This window comes from Balaenoptera borealis (genome assembly GCF_965194805.1).
Source record: "Balaenoptera borealis genome assembly, chromosome: 5".
NCBI classification, from domain to species: Eukaryota; Metazoa; Chordata; class Mammalia; order Artiodactyla; family Balaenopteridae; genus Balaenoptera; species Balaenoptera borealis.
The window spans coordinates 135,214,774-135,242,306 of NC_138862.1; the positions used below are offsets into that span (position 1 = coordinate 135,214,774).

General features: G+C 38.3%; 1 protein-coding gene across 1 annotated transcript in view; it reads right to left on the reverse strand.

The window, feature by feature from the left end:
- The window catches only part of COL6A6 (collagen type VI alpha 6 chain), a 174,339-nt gene that overhangs the window by 73,452 nt on the left and 73,354 nt on the right, over positions 1 to 27,533 (reverse strand). Inside the window, exons 9-20 of the mRNA XM_082392853.1 lie at positions 20,675 to 21,018; positions 20,513 to 20,591; positions 17,627 to 17,781; positions 14,838 to 14,930; positions 13,287 to 13,340; positions 11,447 to 11,518; positions 11,334 to 11,360; positions 10,958 to 11,002; positions 10,814 to 10,867; positions 9,677 to 9,739; positions 3,979 to 4,044; positions 2,348 to 2,401 (exon numbers count right to left, since the gene is read on the reverse strand). Coding sequence (XP_082248979.1) covers positions 2,348 to 2,401; positions 3,979 to 4,044; positions 9,677 to 9,739; positions 10,814 to 10,867; positions 10,958 to 11,002; positions 11,334 to 11,360; positions 11,447 to 11,518; positions 13,287 to 13,340; positions 14,838 to 14,930; positions 17,627 to 17,781; positions 20,513 to 20,591; positions 20,675 to 21,018 — 1,106 coding nt within the window. The remainder of the gene's footprint in view (positions 1 to 2,347; positions 2,402 to 3,978; positions 4,045 to 9,676; positions 9,740 to 10,813; positions 10,868 to 10,957; positions 11,003 to 11,333; positions 11,361 to 11,446; positions 11,519 to 13,286; positions 13,341 to 14,837; positions 14,931 to 17,626; positions 17,782 to 20,512; positions 20,592 to 20,674; positions 21,019 to 27,533) is intronic.

The following is a 27,533-nucleotide window of genomic DNA, read 5'->3' on the forward strand; positions in this document are numbered from 1 at the left end:
AAATAAAACCTCTAAAAAATAAAATAAAATAAAATAGTTGGCCAATACCGTCATCATGCGTGGCTTGAAGCTGTGGTCATTCTTTGTTAATTTATTTTAAATTTCTTTTGTTGTTTTTGGTGAGTTGCACAGAAGGGGAGTAGTATTAAAAAACCCCTTGACTGTGCCATCTTTAGCTGGAATTCTACTTTTACTCAATGACACTGTTGAATCTATAACCCAAGAACGGGCCATATTTCTCAGGAGTTGTGTGATTTAAATAATACATGGTGATACTGCCTTAGCCTGTAGAGAGATTATAGCCTCTATGAAACAAGAAAAGTACATCTCCCATGCCAGGATTTTTTGGATGACATTCTTTAAGTTCAAAATATTTTCCTGGGGTATGTAAACTGGCTACACCCTTTCAGAAAGTAAAATAAATAGCAAATGTATTTAAATCTTTAGATGCATTAAAAAGGGCTTTCCTAACAATTAAATTCTACACGTTTTAAACATAATCCCTGTTCTTATTTCCTATTTCTCTGCCTTGCAAAGAAGAAGAGTGTGTTCCAAGACATAAAAATATTTTCCCGATGGAGTATAATAGCTGGTTCTATGAACTTCTGCTTTGAAAATACAATGCATAATAAATGAAATGTATTAAACTACTCTTTATTTGTGCTCAATTTTAAAACATTATATGTATATATATATATATTTATATTTTGGGAGGGGTGGAGGAAGTTGGAAAAGGCTGGATAACTAAATAAAGAATGGAAAGAAAATGTTGCACAATGAGAAGAGACAGGTCTAATTTAGAACCCAATGCAGGCATTTAAGTATATTTTATTAAAGTTATCTCTTCTTAATGGATAAAGAGTTTCTTTTATAATGTCAGTACTTTTCCAAGAAGTCAAGCACAGAATCTTTTTTAAAAAGTACTTAGTGAAAAAAGTAACAACAAATGAAAAAGACCCCAAAAGGTTTCATAAGCAAGTGACTTAATTTTGCTGTCAGATATATTTTTATAGGCATACATTACATATAATCTTTTTAGCAGTATGGAGGTTCCTCAAAAAATTTAAACATAGAACTACCATATCATCCAGAAATTCCATTTCTGGGTATTTATCCAAAGAAACAAAAACACTAACTCAAAAAGATATACCCCCATGTTCATTGCAGCATTATTTACAATAGCCAAGACATGGAAGCAACCTAGGTCTCCACTGATGTATGAATGAATAAAGAAAACGTGATACACACACACACACACACACACACACACACACAATGGAATATTATTCAGCCATTAAAAAGATGGAAATCTTGCCATTTGTGACAACATAGTTGGACCTTGAAGGCATTATGCTAAGTGAAATAAGTCAGAGAAAGACAAATACCCTATGAGCTCACTTATATGTGGAATCTTAAAAAACCCAAAAAACCCAAAAAACCAAACTCATAGATACAGAGACTAGATTAGTGGTTGTCAGAGGTGAGGGATAGGGGTGGGGGTGAAATGGGTGGAGGGGATCAAAAGATATAAATTTCCAGTTATAAAATAAATGTCATGGGATGGAATATACAGCATGGCAACTATAGTTAATAATACTATATTGTATATTTAAAAGTTGCTAAGAGAGTAGATCTTAAAAGGTTTTCATCACAAGAAAAAAAATTCATAACTACATGTGGTGATGGATGTTGACCAGACTTACTAGCTGAATGGTGGTCATCTTGTAATATATATATATATATATATGGAAGCATTATGTTGTACATCTGAAACTAATACAATATTATCTATCAATTATATCTCAGTAAAATATATATATTTTAAAATTTAGCACAAATAAAAACCAATTTAATATATTGCATTTATTATGCATTCTATTTTCTGAGCAGGAGCTCACAAACCATATATTGTAGTCCATCCAAGAAAATATTTTTATATCTTGGAACACACTTTGTGAGGCAGAGAAAATGGAAGTAAGAACAGAGGACTCACACCAGGACTGACTGTTCTAAGCAGTCATAACATTGGGCAGAGGAATGGAGTCTTGGACTTTAAGCCTCAGCTGGCCTAGTGAATAGGCCAAACTTTGACCACTCTTCCCCTAGTTGGCTGCTCTTGTGTTCTCTTTGCCCAGCTCTTTCCTCTGATTGGTAACTTCCCCTGCAGCCAGCACCTTCCTGCCTCAGCTTCAGGGCCCTTCCGGAGTCCTTTGCCAGCTCTGTCCCAGGTCAGTTTCCCTAAGGTAGTGAGTCCCAGCGGAACCATCCTGCCCACTCCCACCATCAGCCATTTCATCCCAATACAGGCTCCTCTGCAGTGGGCTGACTTGTCTATGGGGGTTCTTACTGTCTTTTTTCTGGAGCCTGGGGTTCCAGGGGGGCCTGGCCAGCCTCTTCTTCCCTGTCAAAGGAACAGACAGATGTATGACAATAATGACACAACATTGACATGTGCGCTCCAACATTGGCTTGTTGTGCTCCTGGGAGGGTGGATGGGGACACATCAATTAGAGTTACCCTCCCTATGGGATGTGGCCTTAATCCACTGGTCACAAATCATATCTCTCTGTGGGTATGACTTCATCTGTTCATCACCACTGTCTAACTTGTGTTTGGGCTATAAGTTAGAGTATTTAAATCAAACTATCCCCACTGTGTTGCCACAGAGTGGATAATTGAAGCATCCGTGTGTCAGGGATTGGATTTCTACCTTTGGACTCCTTGCTCTGTCTGGTTAACCTGTGTAGATTAACACCCTAACGTGAGTAAAATCTCACAATACACACAAGTCTTCCCAAGGTAGAAAAGGGGGGAATGATTATGAGTCTATAACAAGACTTACATTTATCACTTAATAAAAATGGCAGGTAACATTTACTGAAGGTTTATGATGTGGCAGGGTCTGTCATCGAATTCCCACCATCCCCTTCAAAAGTAGGCTATTTGTCCTATTTTGAAGATGAGAAAATTGAGGTTTACAGAGAGTACCTTGAGGTCACAGAGCTGGTAAGGAACAGAGCATGAAATATGACCTAGGCCTTTTCCCAAAGCAAAGATCTTTCCACCATATCAGACCTCTCCCACAGGTGGAGTCACCAAAGAACTTCCTTACCAAGAAGATCCAGAGACACCCATTTTCCAGATAATTATTTTTTAAAATTCTGAAAAATCTCATATTTCATGAGATTAATAGATCTACCAGATCTTGTTCTTGTTCTTTTTTTTTAAAGATTTAATTTTATTTATTTTTGGCTGTGTTGGGTCTTTGTTGCTGCATGCACGCTTTCTCTAGTTGTGGCGTGGGGGGTTACTCTTCGTTGCAGTGCACAGGCTTCTCCTTGTGGTGGCTTCTCTTGCTGTGGAGCATGGGCTCTAGGCACACGGGCTTCAGTACTTGTGGCTCACAGGCTTCAGTACTTGTGGCTCGTGGGGTCTAGAGTGCAGGCTCAGTAGTTGTGGTGCACGGGCTTAGTTGCTTTGTGGCACGTGGGATCTTCCCAGGCCAGGGATCGAACCTGTGTTCCCTGCATTGGCAGGCGGATTCTTATCCACTGTGCCACCAGGGAAGTCCTGATCTTTTTCTTTTTTTATCATGTACTATGTATAACATGACTTCTTTTTAGGCTATGTGTCCTCTGGATCCTGGGAAGGCCAAAAACTTTTTTGCTAGTGCTTTCTATCAGCTACCTTACATTTTAAGTTAGAGTTTAGATGTTTGCATTCATAAATTGAGACCTCAGGGGTATGGCTTGGTGAAGAAAGTCACCCCAAATTCAGAAGAGAATGTGTCTTAAATCCCAGGGTAGTAGATAAGGAGGAATAAAAGATCATTCTGCTCCTAAAAATAGTTTTTCTGTATCAAGTATATTCACTCTGATTCCAAATTCTTTATATGCATTTCATATTCTACCACTAAAACTCTGAGCCCCACAGTTGTCACATCATTACATGTTTACTTCCAAAAGCCCACACAGTTACCTGTCTTCCGTGTTCTCCTTTCAAGCCCTTGGGTCCTTCTATGCCATTGTCAAATCCAGGAACTCCCTAAAAAATAGAAAATAAAGAGCAAAATTGATAGGCTTTGAAATTTTTTCCTTAAAAATGTAATTTGTGTGTAATACACCTGGTCACCCCCAAAGAAGGTGACAAGAGAAGGTCAACCCATTTGAAAGCAGAAATAGGCTAAATTATAGATGGTTTACAAATGTTTTCTTTTCCTCCCATGCTTTGCATTATCAGAGGAGAGAGAAGACCTAAGATGAGTGTGTGGGGCTGAAGTGAGAGCTCATGATGGAAGGCAGAGCCAAGGGAAGCAACGGTGACATGACTTGTGTTTAGGTATTTCTTTCTTGCTACTACCATCTTTCTCTTAACTTCTGGTCTTCTTTCTTGGGGCCTCGGCAAGTTTATACTCGAGGGTTGGTAGATTTTACTCTCCCCAGCCCTTGGGAGAAGGGAAAGATTTTTTGTTTTGTTTTATTTTTATTGAAGTATAGTTGATTTACAATGGTGTGTTAGTTTCAGGTGTACAGCAAAGTGATTCAGTTATATATACATATATATCTATTCTTTTTCAGATTCTTTTCCCTTATAGATTATTACAAAATATTGAGTAGAGTTCTCTGTGCTATACAGTAGGTCTTTGTTGGTTATCGATTTTATATATAGTGGTGTATATATGTTAATCCCAAACTCTTAATATGTCTGTCCCCCACCTTTCTCCTTTGGTAGCCATAAGTTTGTTTTCTATGTCTGTGGGTCAAATGTAACTAAATTCAATTGTATCATTTTTTTTTAAGATTCCACATATAAGTGATATCATATGACATTTGTCTTTCTCTTTCTGACTTACTTCACTTAGTATGATCATCTCTAGGTCCATCCATGTTGCTGCAAATGGCATTATTTTATTCTTTTTTGCGGCTGAGTAATATTGAAGGCAAAGGTCTGTAACGGGTTCCACCACAAGAACAAGAGGACCCTGAACAGCGCTGAGGACTGTACCTGCCGCCCACTCTGTCTTTCTCCTCCTGGGTCCTTGGCTGCCTTCTAACCCCATTTGCTCATTCCTACTTTTCTGGTTTTCAAAAAATCCTGGAATCTTGACTTTTTCTCAATATTTATAGAAATGTTCCAGCAGGAACTCATTGAAAACAGGCACACGTTATGGAATGTTATCCTTGGCAGGCCAAACTGAAAGCTTTCTATCTTGGGTAGTTAGGACCACAAACAGAGCAGCCATGATGTCTGGACGATCAATTGAGCCAGTCAACTCGTCAAAGCTCTAGTAAATGGAGAGAGAATGGCAATTATCCAGTCCTGCTGAGAGCCAGCCGCCTGGCTGTTTGACTGATAGCAGACTAGATGATCTTCATCAATCAATAAGTAATTTGAGATCACCAACAGGGACACAGCATCGTTCCAGATACTTCAGAAGCTTTTTAAACAAGCAGTTTCTACACTCACAGAGCTTATAGGCTAACTGAGTGAAAAAGATGGGCTTAGAATTTACTTTATAACTGATAGCACTAAAACTTACATGAATAATTATTTCTCTCCCTCACATACCAAAGCCAAAGATTATTTTCTTATGTCTTCTGTTTTACTCTTAAGTTTAAATATTTGTTAAGTTTTCCAGGCAGGTATACCTAAATTACAATATTAGAGACTTGTATTTTCATGAGAAAAGTGAGGAAGAAAAAGGGAGGTAAAGTCCAAAATTTTCTTTCACTGGGTGTATACACTTCTTATTACTATAGTCCAACTCTGCACTATTTAATTGAAGAGATGACATAAAAAATCATATAGCAGCACATTGTACAGAACAGAATGTCTCACTTTCTATATGGACCAGCTGTGTGGTCAGTCTGAATATGATCTGGCCTATTTTGTGAAATTGGACAAAAGAGCATCATCTAATACAAATTTATGATTAAACACGGGCTTCTAATAATAATATGCTTTAGAATTATGAACCTTACTAAGCTCTGTAGCTCAGACAAATGAGCTAGCTCAGTTTTCCCCCCAAATTACATGAGATTTAACCATACCAATGCTTTCTTAGGTCAGCTCCCAAGGCGATAGAAATAACAGCAAAAATAAACAAATGGGACCTAATCAAACCTATAAGCTTTTGCACAGCAAAGGAAACTATTGACAAAATGAGAAGAAAACCTATGGACTGGGAGAAAATATTTGCAAATGATGCAACTGACAAAGGCTTAATTTCCAAAACATACCAACAGCTCATACAACTCAATAACAAAGAAACAAACAACCCAATCAGGAAATGGGCAGAAGACCTAAATAGACATTTCTCCAAAGAAGACATACAGATGGCCAACAGGCACATGAAAAGATGTTCAACATTTCTAATTATTAGAGAAATGCAAATCAAAAATACAATGAGGTACCACCTCACACTGGTCAGAATGACCATCATTAAAAAGTCTACAAATAACAAATGCTGGAGAGGGTGTGGAGAAAAGGGAACCCTCCTACACTGTTGGTGGGAATGTAAATTGGTGCAGCCACTATGGAGAACAGTGTGGAGGCTCCACAGAAACTAAAAATACAGTTGCCATGTGATCCTGAAATCCCACTCCTGGGCGTAAATCAGGCATAATTCAAAAAGATACATGCACCCCAATGTTCATTGTGGCACTCTTTATAATAGTCAAGATATGGAAGTAACCTAAATGTCTATCAACAGATGAATGGATAAAGAAGATGTAGTATATATATACACAATGGAATAACCACTCAGTCATAAAAGAGAATGAAATAATGCCATTTGCAGCAACATGGATAGACCTAGAGGTTATCATACTAAGTAAGTCAGAAAGAAAAAGACAAATACCATATGATATCACTTATATGTGGGATCTAAAATATGATACAAATGAACTTATCTATGAAACAGAAACAGACTCACAGACATAGAGAACAGACTTGTGCTTGCCAAGTGGCAGGGGGCGGTGCTGGGGGAGGGATGGATTGGGAGTTTGGGATTAGCAGATGCAAACTATTATATATAGAATGGATAAACAACAGGGTTCTACTGTATAGCACAGGGAACTATATTCAATATCCTGTGACAAACCATAATGGAAACAAATATGAAAAATAATGTGTGTGTGTGTATATATATATATATAGATAGATAGACAGATAGATAAAATAATATATATATAAATCACTTTTCTATACAGCAGAAAGTAACACAACATTATAAATCAACTATAATTCAATAAAATAAATTAAAAAAAAATATTTAAAAATTTAGGTCAAAATGGGAAATTTCAAACAAACAAACTAGCTTTTACGTGATCAAAAATTCTCTCTGAATAAGCACAGATTTTCAGGAATTTGTGCCGTTTGTGTGTGTTCTATTTATTCTATCAGCTTTGTCTCCAATTTTTTTCCACAATGGTAACCCACCAAAAAACACACAGAAGAAAACACAGATTTGTCCTTGATTTGAGATGTATATTCCCAAGTGTCTGGGAAGAGTTATTATGTATTGAAAAACCATCTGAAGTCAATATATAGTGACAACACATCACAAGGAAGATCCAGTGGGTTGAATTTTCAGCCATCTCAAAGTCATAGAACACTTCTCTTTAGATAAAAATACTTTTACATTATTCAGATTCTTTTAAAGGTGTTACACAATCATCCAGACAATTAGGGGGAATTCTGATTAAAGTGAATTACAATTTTATGGCAATACTCCAAGTGAATTTTTAGCCATCATATAACAATGACTGAAATGTCTTTGTGTTTGAACTACTATTTCTAAATTATCCTTATTTGTGGATAGATTTTTGTTTCTGATTAGACACTTTGAAGTTGTTTGAAACTCTCAGGTCACCAGATTATTATCAGATGTCACTTAGTAAACAATGTTGTCTTCACGTGCAAATTCCTCTGCTTTTTAAATAAAGTTATCTTCAACGCTTGCATAACATTTATATTTGTCAATATATATTGTACCAAATTCTTTCTCTGATCAACCCACTGTATACTGGAGGAGGAGTTATTAAAGACAAAGTCCTGTGACATTCCCAGTTGCCTTACATCATTATCAGCACTTGGTATTGTCAGTTTTAAAAATTTTAGGCTTTCTGATGAGTGTGGTACACTGCTCTGGTACATTGATGGCGAGAGTGTAAATTAGTACAAAATTTTTGGAAAACTGTTTGGCTGTAAAGAAGCTGAATATAGGCATACAAGTTATCATCCAGATGTTCTACTCTTAAAGTATAGACCCAACAGAAATGCGTACAAAAGACATGTACAAGAATGTTCATAGCAGCACTATTTATAAAAGCAAAATCTGGGAACAACTCAAATATCCATCAATAGCAGAATGGAGAAATAGATCATGATATATTCACACAATGGAATATAATACAGCAATGAGATTGAATGAACTACTGATATTCACAACATGGATTCATCTCACAAGCATATACTTGAGCAAAAAAGCCAGAAACTGAAGAGTGTATCTTATATGATTCCACTGAAAAGTTCAATAGCAGGCAAAACTAATTTATGGCCTGGGATAGTGATTACCTTAGGGAGGGCTGGTAGTGATTGGAGTAGACCTGAGGGGGTTTCTGGGATGTTCTACTGTTGTCTAATGTTCTATTTCTTTACCTGAGTGGCGAGTGCACAGGTGTATTTATATTCATCAAGCTATGCATTTATAATTTGTGTACTTTTCTGATGCATGTTACAGCTTAACAATAAGTTTGAGAGATTTAACAAATAACATGGTGATTAGAGACAGCAATACTGTATCATATACTTCAAAGCTGCTAAGAGACTAGATCTGACATGTTCTCACCAGAAAAAAGAAATGATAATTATATGACATGTTAGAGGACTTAGCTAACACTATGGTGATAATCCTAATATATAAATGTATCAAACCAACCCGTTATATACTTAAACTTACACAATGTTACATGTATATAACATTGTCCACACAAATATATCTCAATTTCTAAAACTTTAATAAATGTTTTTAAAAATGCTAAATCCTAATTCATTAAGGTTTTGGAGACTGATTTGTGGGCATGGTGATCAAAGTCCTGTAGTACTGAGGTCTAATTGGACTCGGCATATCCCCTAGGTTGGTGTGGGTCCTGCTTCTTTTGGTGTAGGTCATGCCTACTCAACTGGGTTGCGTCCCCATGAGACCAGATGTTTCTGGGTCATAAGTTTTGCTTAATGTACTTTTAGCTGGCTTGGACTCAAGGAAATGAAGCTAATATTCTTAATTGAGAAAGACTCTTGGGGAATAGAAAAAAGAGATGGCTTTGTTTCTTTCATTCTGTCCATATTTTGAGATACCCAGAGGAAGATAATGGAATGGAGAATTCCTTCATAGCTCTGAAGCACAAGGACAGTTCTGAATATGTAGTCTCAAAAAATACATGTGCAAACAATGTGCAAGGCCTTCTCACCATCCATACTCATCCTGTATATAAATAGGATCAGGCACAAGAGACCTACTTTTAAAATTCTAAACAGTTGTGCTCATGATGATTTCGTTTCAGGACTGCTATTGTAGTACCTTCAAGTGGGTTTTCTTTCCCTATCAGAAGTGCTGATGGGAAACAAGCCCTGATGTGACGTTAGTTTGCAGCCCCGCAGTCCCAGCACTTACAGGGTCTCCGCACAGGCCCTTTGCTCCATGGTCACCAGGAATTCCTCTCTCTCCTGGGATTCCCTAAAGTTAACACAAATCAGAAGAAGGACAAGATAAGAATTTTAAATAACATTAATAAAAACGAAGAGCTTATCTTCTCCCTGATTTGAATTATTAAATATTTTCCTGCTAAAGTTACTTTGAAACTAGAAAGAGGAACAACTGATAGTTTCAGGCATCGTACAAATAATTTAAAAGTGACCTCAAGTATTTGCCACAGTGCTGAACGCTGTGTTCCAGACACATTTGTTGTCTTGTTCAGTTTTTACAACTACTTTATGCGCCAGGTATTGTTTTTTTTATCTTTCTTTTGATGAGGCAGCTGAGATTCAGAGAGATTATCCATTTTCCCCAAAGGGGTTGCATCAGCTAGAAAGTGGGTTCTTGACTCAGCAGTTCACACTCCCAAGACAGATAAAGTGGATGGTGGAAGTATGGCTGCTGCTGGGATTTGTTCCAGATAGAAAGGAGTGACAGACACCTTCAGAGTGCTGCCGACCCTAAGGCTCTCACCAACACCCTGTTCTTAGTATGGTAGCTGCTTTTCAATATTTCCCCCAGTTCTTCACTTTTCTCTGTATCTATTCCCTTTGCCGTGAAACTCTACAGTGCCTTCCAACTGTGGTGGGGCAATATTCCCTACCTCTGAGTTTGGCTGTGACTTGATCTGGCCAACAGAGAGAGATGCAAGTGTCGCCACGAGAGCTCCAAGCCTAGGCCCGAAGAAGCCTTGAGAGAGCTTGTGTGTTTCTACTTGCTCCCTTGTTCTTCTGCCACAGCCATGAAAAGGTCATGGTCAACATGGCCAGGCAGCTCTCCAGTCCCAGAAGGAGGATAAGAGACAAGTGAAACAAAGCCCCCAGCCAACCTACAGACACATGAGCCAAGGTCAGCCATGCTCAGCCTTGATCAGCTGAACTTCTCAGACACATAAGAAATAAATGTTTATTGTTGCATGTGATTGAGGTCTTGTGATCATCACAAAGCAATTTTGTGGCCCTAGCTGACTGAAATACCTGGGGTAGCTGTTTTACTGTTAATCACACCTTTAATTCCCAGCACATTTTTCATGTTGTCCTTTTATTGAATACCTACCTGGGCTCCTTCATCGCCTTTTTCTCCTTTTGCTCCTGGAAGACCACTGTCACCCTAAAAACAGAGAAGAATAAACTCAAATTCCCATTTTCTTAGAGAGAAATAGCTCAGAAGGGTCTTCATGGTACAAAGAGAAGGCTCTACCTGTTCTCCATTTAGCCCATCAATTCCACTTTCCCCAACTTCTCCCTGAAAAGATAGATGTGATCAGAATAGAGTGCATTGCATTTATGTGGAAAGAAGCCAGACACCAAACAAAAAGTCTAATTTTGTGTTCCATATACAGGCTCTTTGCTAGGCTGGCCCTGGGTCCTATCAAAGATTACTGAGTCACAGAAACTGTCAACAAATAATATACATTGCCTGCAATAAAAGGCAAGAGTAAACAAAATGAAATGGTTAGCAGTAAAAAAGGAAGGTCAACAGAAACTTCATTTGTACAATCTACTGGTCAATCATCTCAAAAATAAAAATATTTCTAGATAACAGATGGGCAGATAAATGATGTTTGGTACCATACCTCCTGTCCATTTAGTCCCTTGTTTCCCTGAAAATAGAAAGGACAGTAGGGGTTAGTGTAGGAAGAAGGAATTAATGTTGGGAAGACTTCACAGTGTCTTACGTGACCCTTACCTTAGGACCTTTGGCACCATAGCATCCTTTAGTACCTTGCTCTCCCATTGGTCCGGTGTTTCCTCTTTCCCCCTGAGAAAGAGCATATATTCAGATAAGCTTTTCTATTGTCATCTGGAATCTGTCTTGGAAATTTGACAACCTCTGTGCTGGAAAAAAAATTTGCAACTACTCATGGTTTACAACCCAGAATTCATGCGTATAAAAACTGAGAATGCAAGTGAATTAGAGCCACTCTGATGACAGCTGTTTGTGTTGGATCCCACCTGGATACTTCCCAGGGTGGGGTAGTATCTAAATAAAACAGACATACAAACAACTGGCTGCTAAAATGCATTCTCAAGATTTTAGGAGATATTCCAGGAACAGATGATGAATAATTGGTGAGACATCAGAGCAGGATGCTCTAGGTATGGTCTAAGCAAGAGGCAGATTTCTAGACCAAATTCCATCTCCCTTCTCTCTTTCTCTCTTAAACCAAGAACTGCTCCTGCAATCCTTGTCTTGGTAATCCCACCAGTCTGTGCAGTCTTGTGAGCTGGAAACAAAGATGTCGTCCTCAGCATCTCTCTCACCAAGTGGTCACCAAGTTACGTCCATTCAACCTCCTTAACATATCTATTCATACTGCCCTAAACTAAGATTGGGACCTCTTTGTCTTGCACCTACTACTGCAAGACTTCTACTTGTAATCCTTACCTTATCATCCTCCATGATGTTGCCTGATCATGCTTTCTAAACCCATACCCTAACCATGTTTAGTCCTGTGCTTAACATCATTGAATGATGCCCATCAATTGGAAGACACCTTCTAAGTCTTCCACAGGGTATTCAAGACACCCAGTACTCTGGGTCTTGCTTGCCATATAACCTCCTCTCATGGTCCTGGGTTCTGGCCATGTTGATCATATGTTATTCTGCAAATATACAGTTCTCAGTTACACACTCTTGATCACATTGTTCTCCCTGTAGTAGAATGTTCTTCCCACAAACTTTGCCTGGAGGAAGTTCTATCTGTCCTTCAGATGCCTGTCCAAGCATCAACCCCTGTCTACAGCTTTCCTCTCCCAAGCCCTAACTGTCACCAGGGTTGTTACCTGATGCTGTTAGGTATTTGCACAGCCACACTCTATCACATTGCACCACATTATACCTCTAGTAGAGTCCTTGTGTATAACAACTGTAACTACTGTTGTCTCTTTTGTCTTTCCACTAGTCTGGAAATTACCTGAGATAGGAGCCATAGTTGTTCTTCTCTTTCTTTATTTTTATTTCTAGGGCCTGGCACTGTGCCTGGCACTTGGTAAGGCACCTTAATATATATTTGTTAAATGAATGATGAGTGCATTTATGAGTGAGGTCTTTGATAAATAATGTGGTAAATTGTAAGATGTTTAATATACACTTGTTAAATGGATGGATGGAAGGAAGGAAGGAAGGAAGGAAGGAAGGAAGGAAGGAAGGAAGGAAGGAAGGAAAGATAGATGGATGAACAGATGCAAGAAAGGGCGAAGTCTGTGATAAGCAGTGTGGTGAGTTGGTTTACTCATGCAAAATGGATCAGAAAGGGGGAAATGGCAGTGATTTGACTCCTTCAGTGAAAAAGATAACTTTTGCATTGAGTTTATTATACAATGTTGGTGGATAGTCAAAGAGGAGACAGTAGGTTAATAAAACACTCGTGACCACCAGAAGCCTGATGAAGATTAAAAGACCTCAGACTTTGCCTACGAATCCTTAGAACTTGACTTTTCTTGCTTCCTTCTGAATTGACACAAATGATTTCATACTGTAGATATGTTCTTAGGAATAAATGGAGCTGGAAAAAACCTTGACTTACAGCAATGCCCTCCTCTCCCAGGTAGCCATCACTGCCTTTAAAACCTGGGGGTCCCTGGAAATAAGGAAAGGAAGGATACGTTAGCACTCCATAGACCAAAAACCAGAGGTAATCAAGCAAAATTCTTCAACTTTACAGTTTTACTTTATGTAGAATAGTATGAGTTTGAAAAAAAGGTTCCCCCTCCACAACCTAAGTTATATTTATACACATAAAAATAAATGGAATTTTGAGACAAGTATCCAGATAACTCAAGGGTGTGTGTGTGTGTGTGTGTGTGTGTGTGTGTGTGTGTGTGTGTGAATCATAATATTTTCCATAACTCTCTCAGATGTTATATATAGAGCTGGAGTTTTTTTTTTCTAGACAAACATTCAAATGAATACAGCTATATTTGCCTCTGACAGACTAGAATTATCCTCTTTTCATTAAAAAGTTCTTTTTGAGGATTTATGCTACACATAAAATAGACCACACACATTTCTTTCCAGTTTTTTTTTCTGAGACCTGTTTAAAAAAAGTTCTACCATTCTTGGGACTTCCCTGTTGGTGCAGTGGGTAAGATTGCTTGCTCCCAATGTAGGGGGGCCCGGGTTTGATCCCTGGTCAGGGAACTAGATCCCACATGCATGTCGCAACTAAGAGTCCGCATGCCACAGCTAAGGATCCCGCCTGCCACAACTAAGACCCGGTGCAAACAAATAAATAAATAAATATTAAATAAATAGATAAATAAAAATTTTAAAAATTCTATCATTCTCTTTACATGAAATCAAAGCATTCAGGAAATAATTAGTCCAAAATCTTTCTTCAGAGAGACAGCCATGGTGATTTGAAAGTTATAGTGCTATCTATAAATTATTCAAAAATCAAACACATATGTAAATAAGCAGTATTGAAATTGTTAAACACACCCATAGTATGTTTATACATATTTAAACATTTCCTCAAGCCCCAAATCATATTTTTACATAAGGATACATCAACTTCTTTGGGTTAGGAAATACACGAATCTGTTGTTAGTTATCATTTTTATGCCTGGCCTGTTTTACTTGGCAACATTTTGGTCTGGCTACAGCTGAATGAAACATCTTAGTGTCTCTTGCTATGACCGGGTGATCTGATCTAGCTTTTCAGCAGACTGCACAACCTATTTCCTACTTGATTTAAATTACTCTGCTTCCATTAAAAGTGGAAATTGAAATAACTCGTCAGTATTCAGGAGGTTTTCATTATTCAACATGAGAGATCACAGTTTGTTTTTCCGCATCATGGTCATCACTGCCAGAACACTGGATAATCAATGATCTCTGCAGTTTTTCTCTTGATACTTGTATAGAAAGGTTTTTAAAAGTATCCAATTTAGAAAGCCAAGAAAAAGCTATCTAATTTGACATATAAGAAGAGGAGTACGATAAGAAGACGAGTATGACACATAAGAAGAGGAGCTTCTACCTAGAAGCTAAAAACATCCCTTATTTCTACCTAAACTTGGATCTGAAAAACATATTGTATTCAAATAAAGTAAGCCATGATCGTAACTAAAATCACCTTTTTCCCTGCTGGTCCAGGGTCTCCCACTGTGCCATCTCCTCCAATGCACTTGCAGAATAAACAGCAGCATGTCCTTTCTGCAACACTGACCTTGGGAAGGGTAGGAATACATTACATTTGGTGGCATCGCTTCCCAAATCACACACCACACAAGCTCAGGGATGTGATCTGAGAAGGGTGTTCACCACTCAAGTGACAGTGCTCTGGAGAGGATGCAGGAGACATTCTTTACCTTCCATCTTTCCTTCTGTGATCTGCACCATACAAGGAATTCAGAATCAACTCAAAGACGTTTTGTGTTCTCAAAAAGGCATCAGTTTAGCCATGGCCAATTCATTGCACCCTGATTTATTAATGAGATCTCCTGTGCCCACATCATCCCAGCACTGACCACGATATTGTTAATTACCCTATATAATTCTGCCCCTAATATTTTGTTCAGTAAAATGAATACATGCTGTTTTCTCCTTTTCCTGTTTTGTGAAATCTTTGTATGCTGGAGGATATAGACAGTGTCCAATGTCACACTGCTTGGCATGGAGTTCAATGGTCAACACTTCCAGAACAATTTGTGTGGGACAGGGTTTCAAAGACACCAATTACATGTTCAACATTTCAGAAGCACTTGCTGTAGAGGGTGGACACGTGAAGAGATTTTATACTCTGGTCACATTTTATAGTCAGGCCAAAAAAAATGTTTTTTTGGCAAAAAAATTTGAGTGAATTTCATCCTGCACCTAGTTAGTCATCCCCTAAAAAATTGACATATTCCATTGCATTTTTACAATTAACCCACAAGATGTATTTTTAGGAAAATTCTGCTTGAAATAAATACTATGCTTTGCCTTAGTGGGGTAGAATCAATCTTTGTGTTGAGAAGTTTCCCGTCAAAATTCTAGTGTGATGAAAAGTGAAAATCTTTTGTTATAACCACTTAGCAACTTCCCCTCTTTAGTTGTTTCTTATTATATAATGTTTCTTTTCTGACATTAGAAAACTCTGTTTTTTCCCCCTGAAGACCTCAGAAAACCCAATAAAACTTGAAATGTGTGAAACCAAATAACAACAAAATGGATCCTGTGATTTCATGTTAGATGATATCAATTTTCTTTGCATCACTAAAACCCTACAGCATCAACTCTTTTACTATAACATTAAAACTGTAATTTCTAAAATTAAAATTTTCTTTTACAGTGTTGCATTTATGTGATATCTAAAAAATGATAGGCTTGTTTGAAGAATAACTTCCTCCCTCTATGAATTACCAATTTGAAATTACACATTTCAAAGAGTAGGAGACACAAAATTTTTTTTGTAAAGTAGACACCCTCTTCCCATGTAGAAAGGAATTACAACAAAACTTCCAAATTCTCTAAGTAATTATTTTTACATAATTACTACACTGAACACACTGTTCACATATCTATATACAAACTCTATAGGCAGAAAGTAGCAGGAGCTAGCACCTTATTGGAAAGTGTCTTGATATGCTGATTACAGATTTTATAAATTATAAGCAAATTACAAATTATCAGCCACTCATTAAAGGTGAAAGTAGTGATAGATATCTTGGTAACATTTCACCAAGCTAGTTGAATTCTTGTACGTTTCTGAAAGAAATAGGATTGCGATGCATCTTATCTAGGTGTTAGGTTCTAAAAATGGATCATAAAGCAAAAATCTCCATAAAGCAAAAATCTCTGTCAGTCAAGACAACCTTTAAAAAACTTTCCATTCTAAAGTACATCACAGGAGGTCTATCATCACATCACTAGTTTTTCTTCCAAGATTGGATGAGATGCTCTTTTCTTAGTTGAACTCTCAGTGGATTCGGCTCTCGTTCACAGGCCATGTTGCAGAGAAAACACACATCTTTTTTTATTTTTAATTTTTATTGGAGTATAGTTGATTTACATACAATGTTGTGTTAGTTTCAGGTGTACAGCAAAGTGAATCAGTTATACATATACATATATCCATTCTTTTTAAGATTCTTTTCCCATAGAAAAGAATCTTCAGAGTAGAGTTCCCTGCGCTATACAGCAGGTCCTTATTAGGTATCTATTTTATATAGAAAACACACATCTTAAACAGCAGAATGATATTCAGTGTGGTGAGTCATGGCACCTAGGATCTGCAAGGGACGTGAAAACTGGCTGGCTGAAGGAGCAGACGAGTCACCCTTACTGGTCAGACACTCTTGGGCGCTTATGTTTATTGACTGTAATTTGGGCAGGATTGTCGGTGCTATTTAGTTTCTTCTTCTTTTTTTTTTTTTGCCAAGCATATAAATTAAACATGTTTTCAGACATAGGAAACAAACTTATAATTACCAAAGGGGAAAGTGGGGGGGAAGGATAAATTATGAGTTTGAGATTAACATATACATACTATATATAAAATAGATAACCAACAAGGACCTACTGTATAGCACAGGGAACTATACTCAATACTTTGTAATAACCTATAAGGGAAAAGAATCTGAAAAGAATATATATATATATAACTGAATCATTTTGCTGTAACGTGAAATTAATATGACATTGTACATAAATTATATTTCAATAAATAAATAACAACAACAAAAAGAAACATGCTTTGACATCTCTCTACTATATTACATTTCTTTCAAAACACCCTCTTATTTGGGCTTTGCACGAAATCAGAAAAGCCTGACTTCACTCCCAAATGAACAAAATTAGTTCAAATTCATAAGCCTAAATATGAAGCCTATATACAAAACAAATAGAAAGTTTAAACTCACCAGCTTTTTCTGAATAACTTACCAGGTGCTTTGACAGTCGGCTCCCAAGATCCCTCATCCCAAGAGTGAGCTGTATCCTGTACTCAAATCCTTTCCCAAATTCAATGTAGAGAAGGTCAGCCAGGTCATTGGAATTGGTGGCTCCATCCAGAGCAACTGTGATGAGGGCATTCAGGCCTAGCCAACACAGTTGACAATTCTCCAGGTGAGGGGAGTTTGGTTACTTTAATCTTTTTGCATATGTATCTAAGTTGTTATTCCAGGAAACCAGTTGCAAGAGGAACACTCATTTTACTGTCCACTTCCCCCAACCACACACTGTAAAACTGACAAGTGACAAGACCATCATCAGAGAACAAAAGGAATTCCATTTTTCAAAACAAACTAAATTGGAGAATAATTTATATAATAAATTATAACAGATACTTGAGTCCTCTGATGATATGAAGTAAGATAGTGAGTTTATAAAAGTCCACAGAGAAAAGGGAACCCTCCTACATTGTTGGTTGGAATGTACATTGATGCAGCCACTATGGAAAACAGTACGGAGTTTCCTCAAAAAACTAAAAATAGAGCTACCATATGATCCAACAATCCCACTCCTGGGCATATATCTGGAGAAAACTCTAATTCAAAAAGATATATGCACCCCAATGTTCATAGCAGCACTATTCACAATAGCCAAGACATGGAAGCAACGTAAATGTCCATCAACAGATGAATGGATATAAAGAAGATGTGGTATATATATATACAGTGGAATATTATTCAGCCATAAAAAAGAATGAAGTAATGCCATTTGCAGCAACATGGATGGACCTAGAGATTATCATACTAAGTGAAGTCAGAAAGAGAAAGGCAAATACCATATGATATCACTTATATGTGGAATCTAAAATATGACACAAATGAACTTATTTACAAAACAGAAACAGACTCACAGACATAGAAAACAAATTTACGGTTACCAAAGGGGAAAGGGGGTGGGGGAGGGATAAATTAGGAGATTGGGATTAGCAGATAAAAACTTCTATATATAAAATAGATAAACATCAAGGTCCTACTGTATAGCACAGGGAATTATAGCTAATACCCTGTAATAAACAATGATGGAAAAGAATCTGAAAAAGAATATATCTATATATCCATATCTATATATATCTAATCACTTTGCTGTACACCAGAGACTAACACATTTTAAATCAACTATACTTCAGTAATAATAATAAATAATAATAATAATAATAATAATAATAATAATAATAAAGAGTCCATAGAGCATGCTAAAGCACAGAGGAATTCATATGTCAAGAAAGTAAGTGTTCTAAATTTTTGCCACTTGAATGGGAGATCCTTGGAGCAGCAGCACTGCTTTCACCCGGAAGCTTATCAGAAGTGCAGAATCTCAGGTCCCACCCTAGACCCACAGAATCAGAATCTGTATTTTAATAAAATCCCCAGGTGATTCATATGAACATTAAAGTTTGAGAAGCATAGCTCTAAATGACAATCCAGTTGGAATTATAGGTACAAGAGACGGTAAAAGACCTCTTGTCAGGCAATCAGGAACAAATGTCATATAACCAACCAGAGCTGTGGCTCATAGGCTTGGAAGTTTATAGAATATTTCAAATAAAACTTTTAGAGACTAACAAAGGGTTGACTTATTTTGCAAAATAAGGACATTAAATGATGATAGTAATAAACCTGGCAATCATTAGGGTGGAGATAACCATAGCAACAACTGTGCTCTTGTTTATTAATAATTACTATGTGCCTGGAAGTTGCCTAAGTACTTTACATGTATTATCTTATTTGTAAGCTAATAGTTAACCTGGGAGACAGATGTCTTAGGCTAGATTCCTTAGAAGCAGAGCCTGAGATAACAATTTGGACACACACAATTTATTGAGGAAGCACTCTCTGAAAGAAAGGGGCAAAAGGTAAGCAGGGTAGGGCTGGGGAAGGATCTGAGCAAGACAGTGCTTCAGCTGACATCTAGCTTCATCCTGATCCCTTGGGAACTCTGGAACATGAGTTACACTACACAACTGGCGCCACTTTGAGGCAAAGGTCCAAGTCTCTGTACTCTACCTGCTGCCCAGGGGTGGGATGGGGAGTAACATTCCAGGTAAGGTGGCTCCCACTGGCAAAGGGCAGTTCCTCAGAGAAAGTGGAACCTGTGGGTAACGTGTTAGCAGCTGGAGGATGGGGAAACCTGTCTGTAAAGGGGTCTGGGTGGAGTACCAATTACATCCACTTATAAAAAAGTATTTCTATTTTCAGTCAAACTGGAACATGTGAATGCATTTTTCTTCCACTGATCCATATTTTAGTATGAACTGACAATGAGTCAGAATGGGCATTGGTTTCTAAAGCCGAAAGCCTGGTGCCAGAGCTTTACAAACTCATAAACACCATAGTTGGTCCATCTGTTATCTGAAGGAAGGAACTGATTATGAAGTCCCGAAACATGAGTAAACTTGTCCAACACTGCTTGTAACTCTGGAAACTTTAAGAGTGTTAGAAGAAAATAATACAACTCTCCCATTCCTTAGTCAAGGAGAAATATACCTGGCTCACTTCTGCTGACACTACAGACATAGCAATATTAGACAATGCGGGGCAAGGGAGACAGGAACATCCTCCGGGAAAGCTTAGGAAGAAGAAATAAAGTGATATGAGAGAAAGGATAGGACACTGTATTCAGTGCTGTTTCATATGGGGAGAGGAAAAAGTAGATGCCAAAATGCTGTGAGAGCTCATTTGCTCTGCCAAGTGCATCCAGAGTGGAGAGGCTGGCAAATTCAGTGCTATTTGAGTGTCTGGAAATGTAAGAGTTAGAAATGAGTTTTGAGATTATAAAGTTCATCAACACTCCTTTCCCAGTCCTCCCCAGGCTTGGTACCTTCTTTTCTAAGTTCATCAGATTTTTGTTCAAGTTTTTCAACATCATCATCCAATCCATCTGAAAATAAGAGAACCACCTAGGAAAGTATTCAAAAAAGAAAAATGAGTAAAAAGGAAGTCATTGCACCAAAGGCCAATAAATAAAATAAAACCAAGTTACCTTTCCCCGAGCAGCTGATTTATTCTGAAATGCACCCCACAGAGAACTCAAGAGGTTTGTGTTGAGAAGAGATGGTCTTTTAACTGTTACATCCTTCAAGCTGTTCAGTATGTTTTCACTGTAGATCTCAAACTTGGGGGAATACTTTTCCATGGCATTGGTCACTTGAAAAGCCACACTAACCTGAGTCTCTGTGCCCACCTCACAGCTTACCCCACTGAGGGAACTGATGGCACGTAAGATGTCTGGAAGGTAAGTTTCCATCCAAGGCTGACCTTCAAGCAAAGTCTGCCCATTCTGCTGAGTTGAGATGTCAAATCCCACCACAATGTCCACAAAGCAATCTAGGATTCAAGGGAAAAGCATATCTTATTAGACTAACAAATAGCTTTATTTGACTTGGATGTCATGTCTGAATCACAGGACTTGGAATTCTTGTTTCTGTCCCAGTTATAAAGTTGGAAAAAAAGAAAGAGCATGAGTGAATAATGGAAGAGGCTCAGAATCACTCTTTCACTTTTTTTTCATAAAAAAAGTGTTATTTTTTTAGCATCTATAAAATCTAGATGATTCTATAATGAAGTTCTGAAAGATTTCATTGTGTCCATTGAAAAAGCTATGTAGTCACTTAAATAGCTGAAATATGTTGTGGAAATGTTAACAGTCTAAAATAGGAAATTCATATCATGCTATTTATAACTGAGGTCATTCAACAAATATTAAATTATAATTATAAGGGAAATATTAAAACACTTGAATAGAGAAAGTAATTTAGAAAAAATAAAACACAAAAGACTCCTAAAGGAACGATTTTGATGATTTATCTTTCTGAAAAGAATCTTTGATTCCTCTTTTTGTCTCCTAACATCCACTCAGAAAAGAAAAAGTAAAAAGAAAAACAGAGACTCCGTGAGATCCTTTGAGATCTTGCTTGGTTGGAGTCCTTCAAGTGAAGAAACTGGGTACCGAATTACCCATATTCAACCATGTCAAAGAAAGCTTTGTGTTCAGAGCTCAGCCACTCAGGAAGCCAAAGCCACTGCTATTTTGGAGTTTAAGAAATACTTAGAGAAGCATTGCGTTTAAAGTGCTTTGCTCTCATCCTTATTAACTCTAGAGACATTTAAGCACCGGAGAAATTACAAGGGCTTGAAATTTTAAGCTGAGCCTCCTAACAGGAAGATAATGAGAAGGGTAAAATCCTATGACATATATACTCTTTTTTCAAGAACTTTTAGGTTGACTAGAAACTTCAACCTTTTCCAGCAAATTCCACACACACACAGCTTGCTTGGTAAAATAAGGCATAGGGATGTTTATTTTTAATTTGCATTATTTAGAGAAGCAGTTTTTCAGATATTTGTTGTGTAGACAAACACCTGCCTTCCAGACACACTGGTCAGTTGGGCATTTGCAAGTCTTTGAAACCAAAATATCAGTTTCAGTTCTTAAAACAACGGACAGGAACTTGATTCACTTTTAATGATAAAAGAGTTGGGTGAGGGAGAAGAAACCTTATTTGATAATCAATTTTCACCATGACATTTGAGGTAAATCAAAGTCACCAAAACATCTGAAAGGTGAGTTTTCTTATTTTACTGTACTTAATTGGAAAACGTCTTCTCCAATATTCAGAAAGTGAGATTAAAAAAAAGAAACCAGTCAGAAGGGAGCACTAGAATATGTCCTTTCCAAGCTTCCTCTTAAATCTATATCCTTTCATTTCTATTTTGAGATTGAAAGTTTCACTCTTGGATGAACATTGTTTTAATCCCTGAACAGAAAACCATTCTTTAACAAAACACATTACTGCCTTCAAGGAGAACAGTCTCTTGTGAAAAAACAAACATTGGCAAATATGCCAAAATGTCATTGAGTGTTCCTGGGAACTGTCCCCTTTAAAAATAAAGTGTTTTAACTTTTTGTCTAGTTTACTGAGATTATAAACTCTAGTAAACAAGTTCCTGGTGTTTATTTAACTAATTCAAATTGACAAATGAGTCCATGATAATGTGATCAAAGGAATGGAATTTGGGGAACAAGTCCAGAGGTGGCAGTCATATGTCTACAAGTACATACAATTAGAGAGAGTGGGCCATGCAAATCATGGAATGGCCTTGCAGACTCTGCAGGACATCTGCCCTCAAATTAAGAGGCCTTTGAAGAGGCAGGGATGATTTTGGAAGTGGGCTAGGAAGAAGGCTAAAAGTGGATTTCCAAAGAGAAATAATGAAGGATTGTAGTATCAATAGAATAGCAGGAGTGGGAATCAAAAGGGGATAATAAATGCAAGGGAAATTAAGAAGGTAATCCATGGGACTGGCTACAGAGGGTGATAAACACAAGTAAACCAGTACTCTGAGAATTTGCCAAATAGCAGTGTGGAACCCTGGATTGGGGAGGCAGAGTTTAGTTTTAGTCCTGTACAGGTCACTGCTGTGTTACTACCAAATAACTTCTGCCAAATCTCTTAACCTCTCCAGGCATTAATTTTCTTGTCTATAAAAATAAGAAGATTATATATTTCAAAATAAAAATACAAAAGAACAGAAAAAAAAGGATTGAACTAGACAGTAATGGTCTCCTGCTAAACCCCAAAGCTGATTTTAATTATCTGACTTATAAAGAAAGTCCTTAATTGGAGTTAATGATGGCAGATTTTTAGTATTAAGAAATACTGTCAAACAAATGAACATATTTATGAAACAGACTCACAGACACAGAGAACAAACTTATGGTTACCAAAGGGGGAAGGGGATAGGGGAGGGATAAATTGGATTAGCAGATACAAACTACTATATATAAAGTAGATAAACAACAAGGACCTACTGTACAGCACAGGGAACTATATTCAATGTCCTGTAATAAACCATAATGGAAAAGAATATGAAAAAGAATATATATATATATGTATGTATAACTGAATCACTTTGCTGTATAGCAGAAATTAACACAACATTGCAAAGCAACTATACTTCAATAAAATTTTTAAGAAAAGAAAGAAATACTGTCAAGATGGTAGGGTATATTTATAAGATTAGAAGACAGATTTTTGAGATTTTTGCCCTTTTCTCAAAAGATTTTTGAGAAAAGGGCAAAGTCGGGCTGTTGACTGTTATTACCTGGGATAAGAGAAAAATTTCTTTGGAGATTTGAAAGAAGGGGATATCTTAGATGAAAAAAAGAGATAGAATGATCTAGAAAATATAGTTAGGTCAAGACCTAGTTTATATACCTCCCAGATTGCTTCTGCCTTACCCCTCCCCCGGCCCCGGCCGCACACACACCCAGGAGTTGGACATTTGTCCACTGGAGAGCCTCGGCAGCCGCCATCGCTGGGTCTCCCACACTATGGGGGGTGGGCAGGCTTTGACACAGCCTCCATCATTCTCACTGCTGTAGGTCCTCAATGACTCTGGTGCCCACGTCCAACCCAACTGAACTCACGGGAGCTCTGGCCCCTTCCACTACTTCAGCCACAGATACAACGCACTGCTGGCCCCGTATCTGGTTTTCCAAAGGGCTGGTAGTGCGATGCAGTAGGGTGGGAGAGTAAGTCTCCATGGGGTGAACTCTGACCAGTGAGAGGCAGTAGATAGGAAGGAACCGGCCGATAACCAGCCTTTATTCCCCCTGATGGGCTGGTCTGTGCAGTGGTTCTGAGGCTTCCCTGGGTGATGTTCTGCAGGACCAATGTACCAGTGATGCTTTCTCAAAAGCTGTAGCTATCTTGGTAATGTACATCTTGTATGTACTTTTCTTTTTCCTGTATCACTTCCCTCCACTCACTCTTACTTCCCTGGGACTGTACTCCCACTGGAGTATTAGCACATAAACTGTGCTTTAAGCTCTGCTTTCTAGAGAACGCTATTAAGACAGGAACATAAAGAGAGTTGTCAAGAAAAGTTGGAAATGGCCATCTATTTTTTCCTTATATTTCCCACATTCCTTGAGTCAGTTCCTGAGGGTGTGTCTACTTCATCTTCATCAGACTGGCCTTTTGCTGAATCGCCTTTTTGACTCATCTTCCATGATGATGTAAAAGATGAGAGGTACTCTCGATTCTTTTGCTACCCAGTCATGGCTCCACACCAGAAAAGGCAGCAAGTCCATATCCTGAAAACTGCCTGGGGTCTCCTTTGGGTGGTCAGAATAGGCAGACTCCAAGAAAAATCAGAATAAGCATGAATGAAGATAAGAAAACAGACTTTGGAGTTTAGTTGTTTAGGGGAATTTGGTGCATGTTGAGGCATTAAATTGGAATATGGCTCTGAAATGTTGCTAAACTATTAAAGCTCCTGAACCAAGGAACTCTTGGTACACTGTCCTTCTGTGAACTAAACTACCCCATCACTCCATGTACCTGTAGTAATGAGATCACTTCAAGATACCCTCTGTAATACGCTGTGAGAGTAAACAAGACATGCTGAACATTTATACACACTTCCCATGCATTCCTCACGTGTCCTTATGAAACACAGAATAAGTAGAAGTGCTTCTAATTCTCATTTTGCAGAAGGGGAAGCTGTGACTTAGAGAAGCTGGCCCGAGGTCTCATAGTTATTATGGTGGATCTCGCATGTGGGAATCAGATCCAGGCCTGTCTGGAGCTCCTACGCTGAACGACCTTATTTCACCACCTCCAGGGTGTCTGGTGATGCCAGATCATGCAGGTTACAAGTGTTAGATTGTGCTGTTGGAAGTGACAGCTTAGCAGCGAGTGGCTTCCTTAGGGAGCAGCAGCTTTTGAGATATAAACCCATGATGTCTTAATAAGTTTCAGCTATTAACTGTTGAAGCACATCATTTATAATGTAAGCATCAGATAACCTAGACAGCAATTATTTCAAGAGAACTGGCAGCTTATTTAACAACCCACAAATGGATTGGAATCAGACAGACCTAGGTTTCAAAATTTGCTTACTTTGTTGCCTCCTGTATGATCTGGGTCAGGTTACCAATATTCCTTAGAGCCCTAGTTTCTCATTTATAAATGGGAATGAAACCAAACCACAGAGGGTTTGGGAGTTTAATGAGATAATGCATTTAAAACACTTTAAAATGCTTGAGCCTACACAGATGCACAAGAAATACTAATTCTTCCCTCATATCTCCATGCAGCTGACCATTCTTTCCCATAAATTGAATCCTAAGTACAATCAGAGAAACAGAGATGATTTAACTGCACAAATGAGAAAAGTAAGAAAGGTTAGTGACCTCTCCAAAGTGGTTCATATTTTAATAAGAAGCAAAGCTGGATGTTCAGGCTCTGAAACTGGTTTGCTTTGAGACACACCAAGCTACTGTCTGATTTCCTTGATTTAGGGGTTTATCGTTTAAGAGGAGCTAGTATCCTCTGCTATGTCTGCACAGCCTTTTGAAGCTTTATCAGCTTTATCACTCTAGCCTCATTAGTCCTCAGCCCAGGCTTGGCTACAAAGGCCTCACACATTCTTGTTTGCTACAGTAATCACTTCAAGTTTACCTTTATAGGGTACTTTCCTTATTTGTTTATTTATTTATTTATACATTCATGACTGCTGATTTGACTTTCCACATGGTTTTCTTTCACCCTCTCTAGGACAGACTAGATGGTTCCAGGATCATTTTCTGCCTAATAATTGGAAATGGGTATTTCATGTGAAAACGGAAAGTCATGTGGAAGGTTTGCTTGAGGTCACCAGGCACATTCCAAAGTATGGGGGGAAAGTAGAGTGGGATTTACAAAGGCAATAGTTCCTGACCAATGACAGGACTCTTAACCTTTGGCTCACACACTGGGTCTTATAAAAGGTTTGAGCTTGGAGTTTAGAGGAGCACTTTTGGAGAGGATGGTTGGTGTGCCATGAGGTCTCTCCCCGCAAGCACACACACACACAAGGAGAGGAGGTAACGTCCTCTTTAAGTCAAGAGAGAGGAGATTTGAGAGGTAACTTGGAGATGACACGGCCTAGAAATTCTAAAGAATGAGACACGATGGCACGCTGTTCTCTGCAAAGGAGAGGCACCCACACCGGGGGGCTGGAACTTCCAGTCTTTACTGGGGAAATTGACATATAATTGTTTCCCATGGAGGTGATATGGCTGTATGTAAGAAAGAACTGTGTTGGGCTCCTCTGATCTCCCATCCAAGAAGGCCACCTGGAGGGGCAAAGAGCTGGCAGCAGATAAAGCTGGAGGCATCACTAGATGCCCAGAGGCTGAGAAAAGCATAAGGGAACATCTGGGATTGAGAGATGCTCACCGTCCTTAAGGGAGCTATGGTGGAGAGACAGTGATGCCCTGACAAATGTGCTTTGGTGGGGGGGGGCAGGAGGGGAAGTCATTGAAACATTCATGAATGGGCCCAGCTTTAGACATGGGTTACTGAGAAAACGAAGTCCTGAAAAGCGCCATCAAGTAGGAACTTTCCTGAATCTCTTTGGCTCCTCTCCCTTCCCCAGCCCATTCTGGAGAGGCCAGAAACCATGGTCAGTAAGAAGAAGGCAGGGCCTGGGAGAAGGGGGCAGAAGTGGGAGGTGGGGAACAATGGATAAAATGCCAACCGTGTGTAGTCGCTTCTGTCATGGTGAGTGGCCTGTGGCAGGGAAAGCGCAGTAAACTTCATGGAGCGTGAAGTTTGAATAGTCCCACGGGGATGGACATATTCATCACCAAGAAGAGATTCACTTATTTCCTGAAAGTGACTGAGGGCAAGGGAAGAGCTGACCCCCGTGAATAAATTGAATGGGTCAACGGTAGACAAAAGTGAAGTAACTCTATAATGGCATCCCAGGTGTCATGCTTATTCGAAGTAACGTTACATATGCATTTTCTCGTTTCATCTTCACAATGATCTTCTGAACTAGGTGTTCTGTCA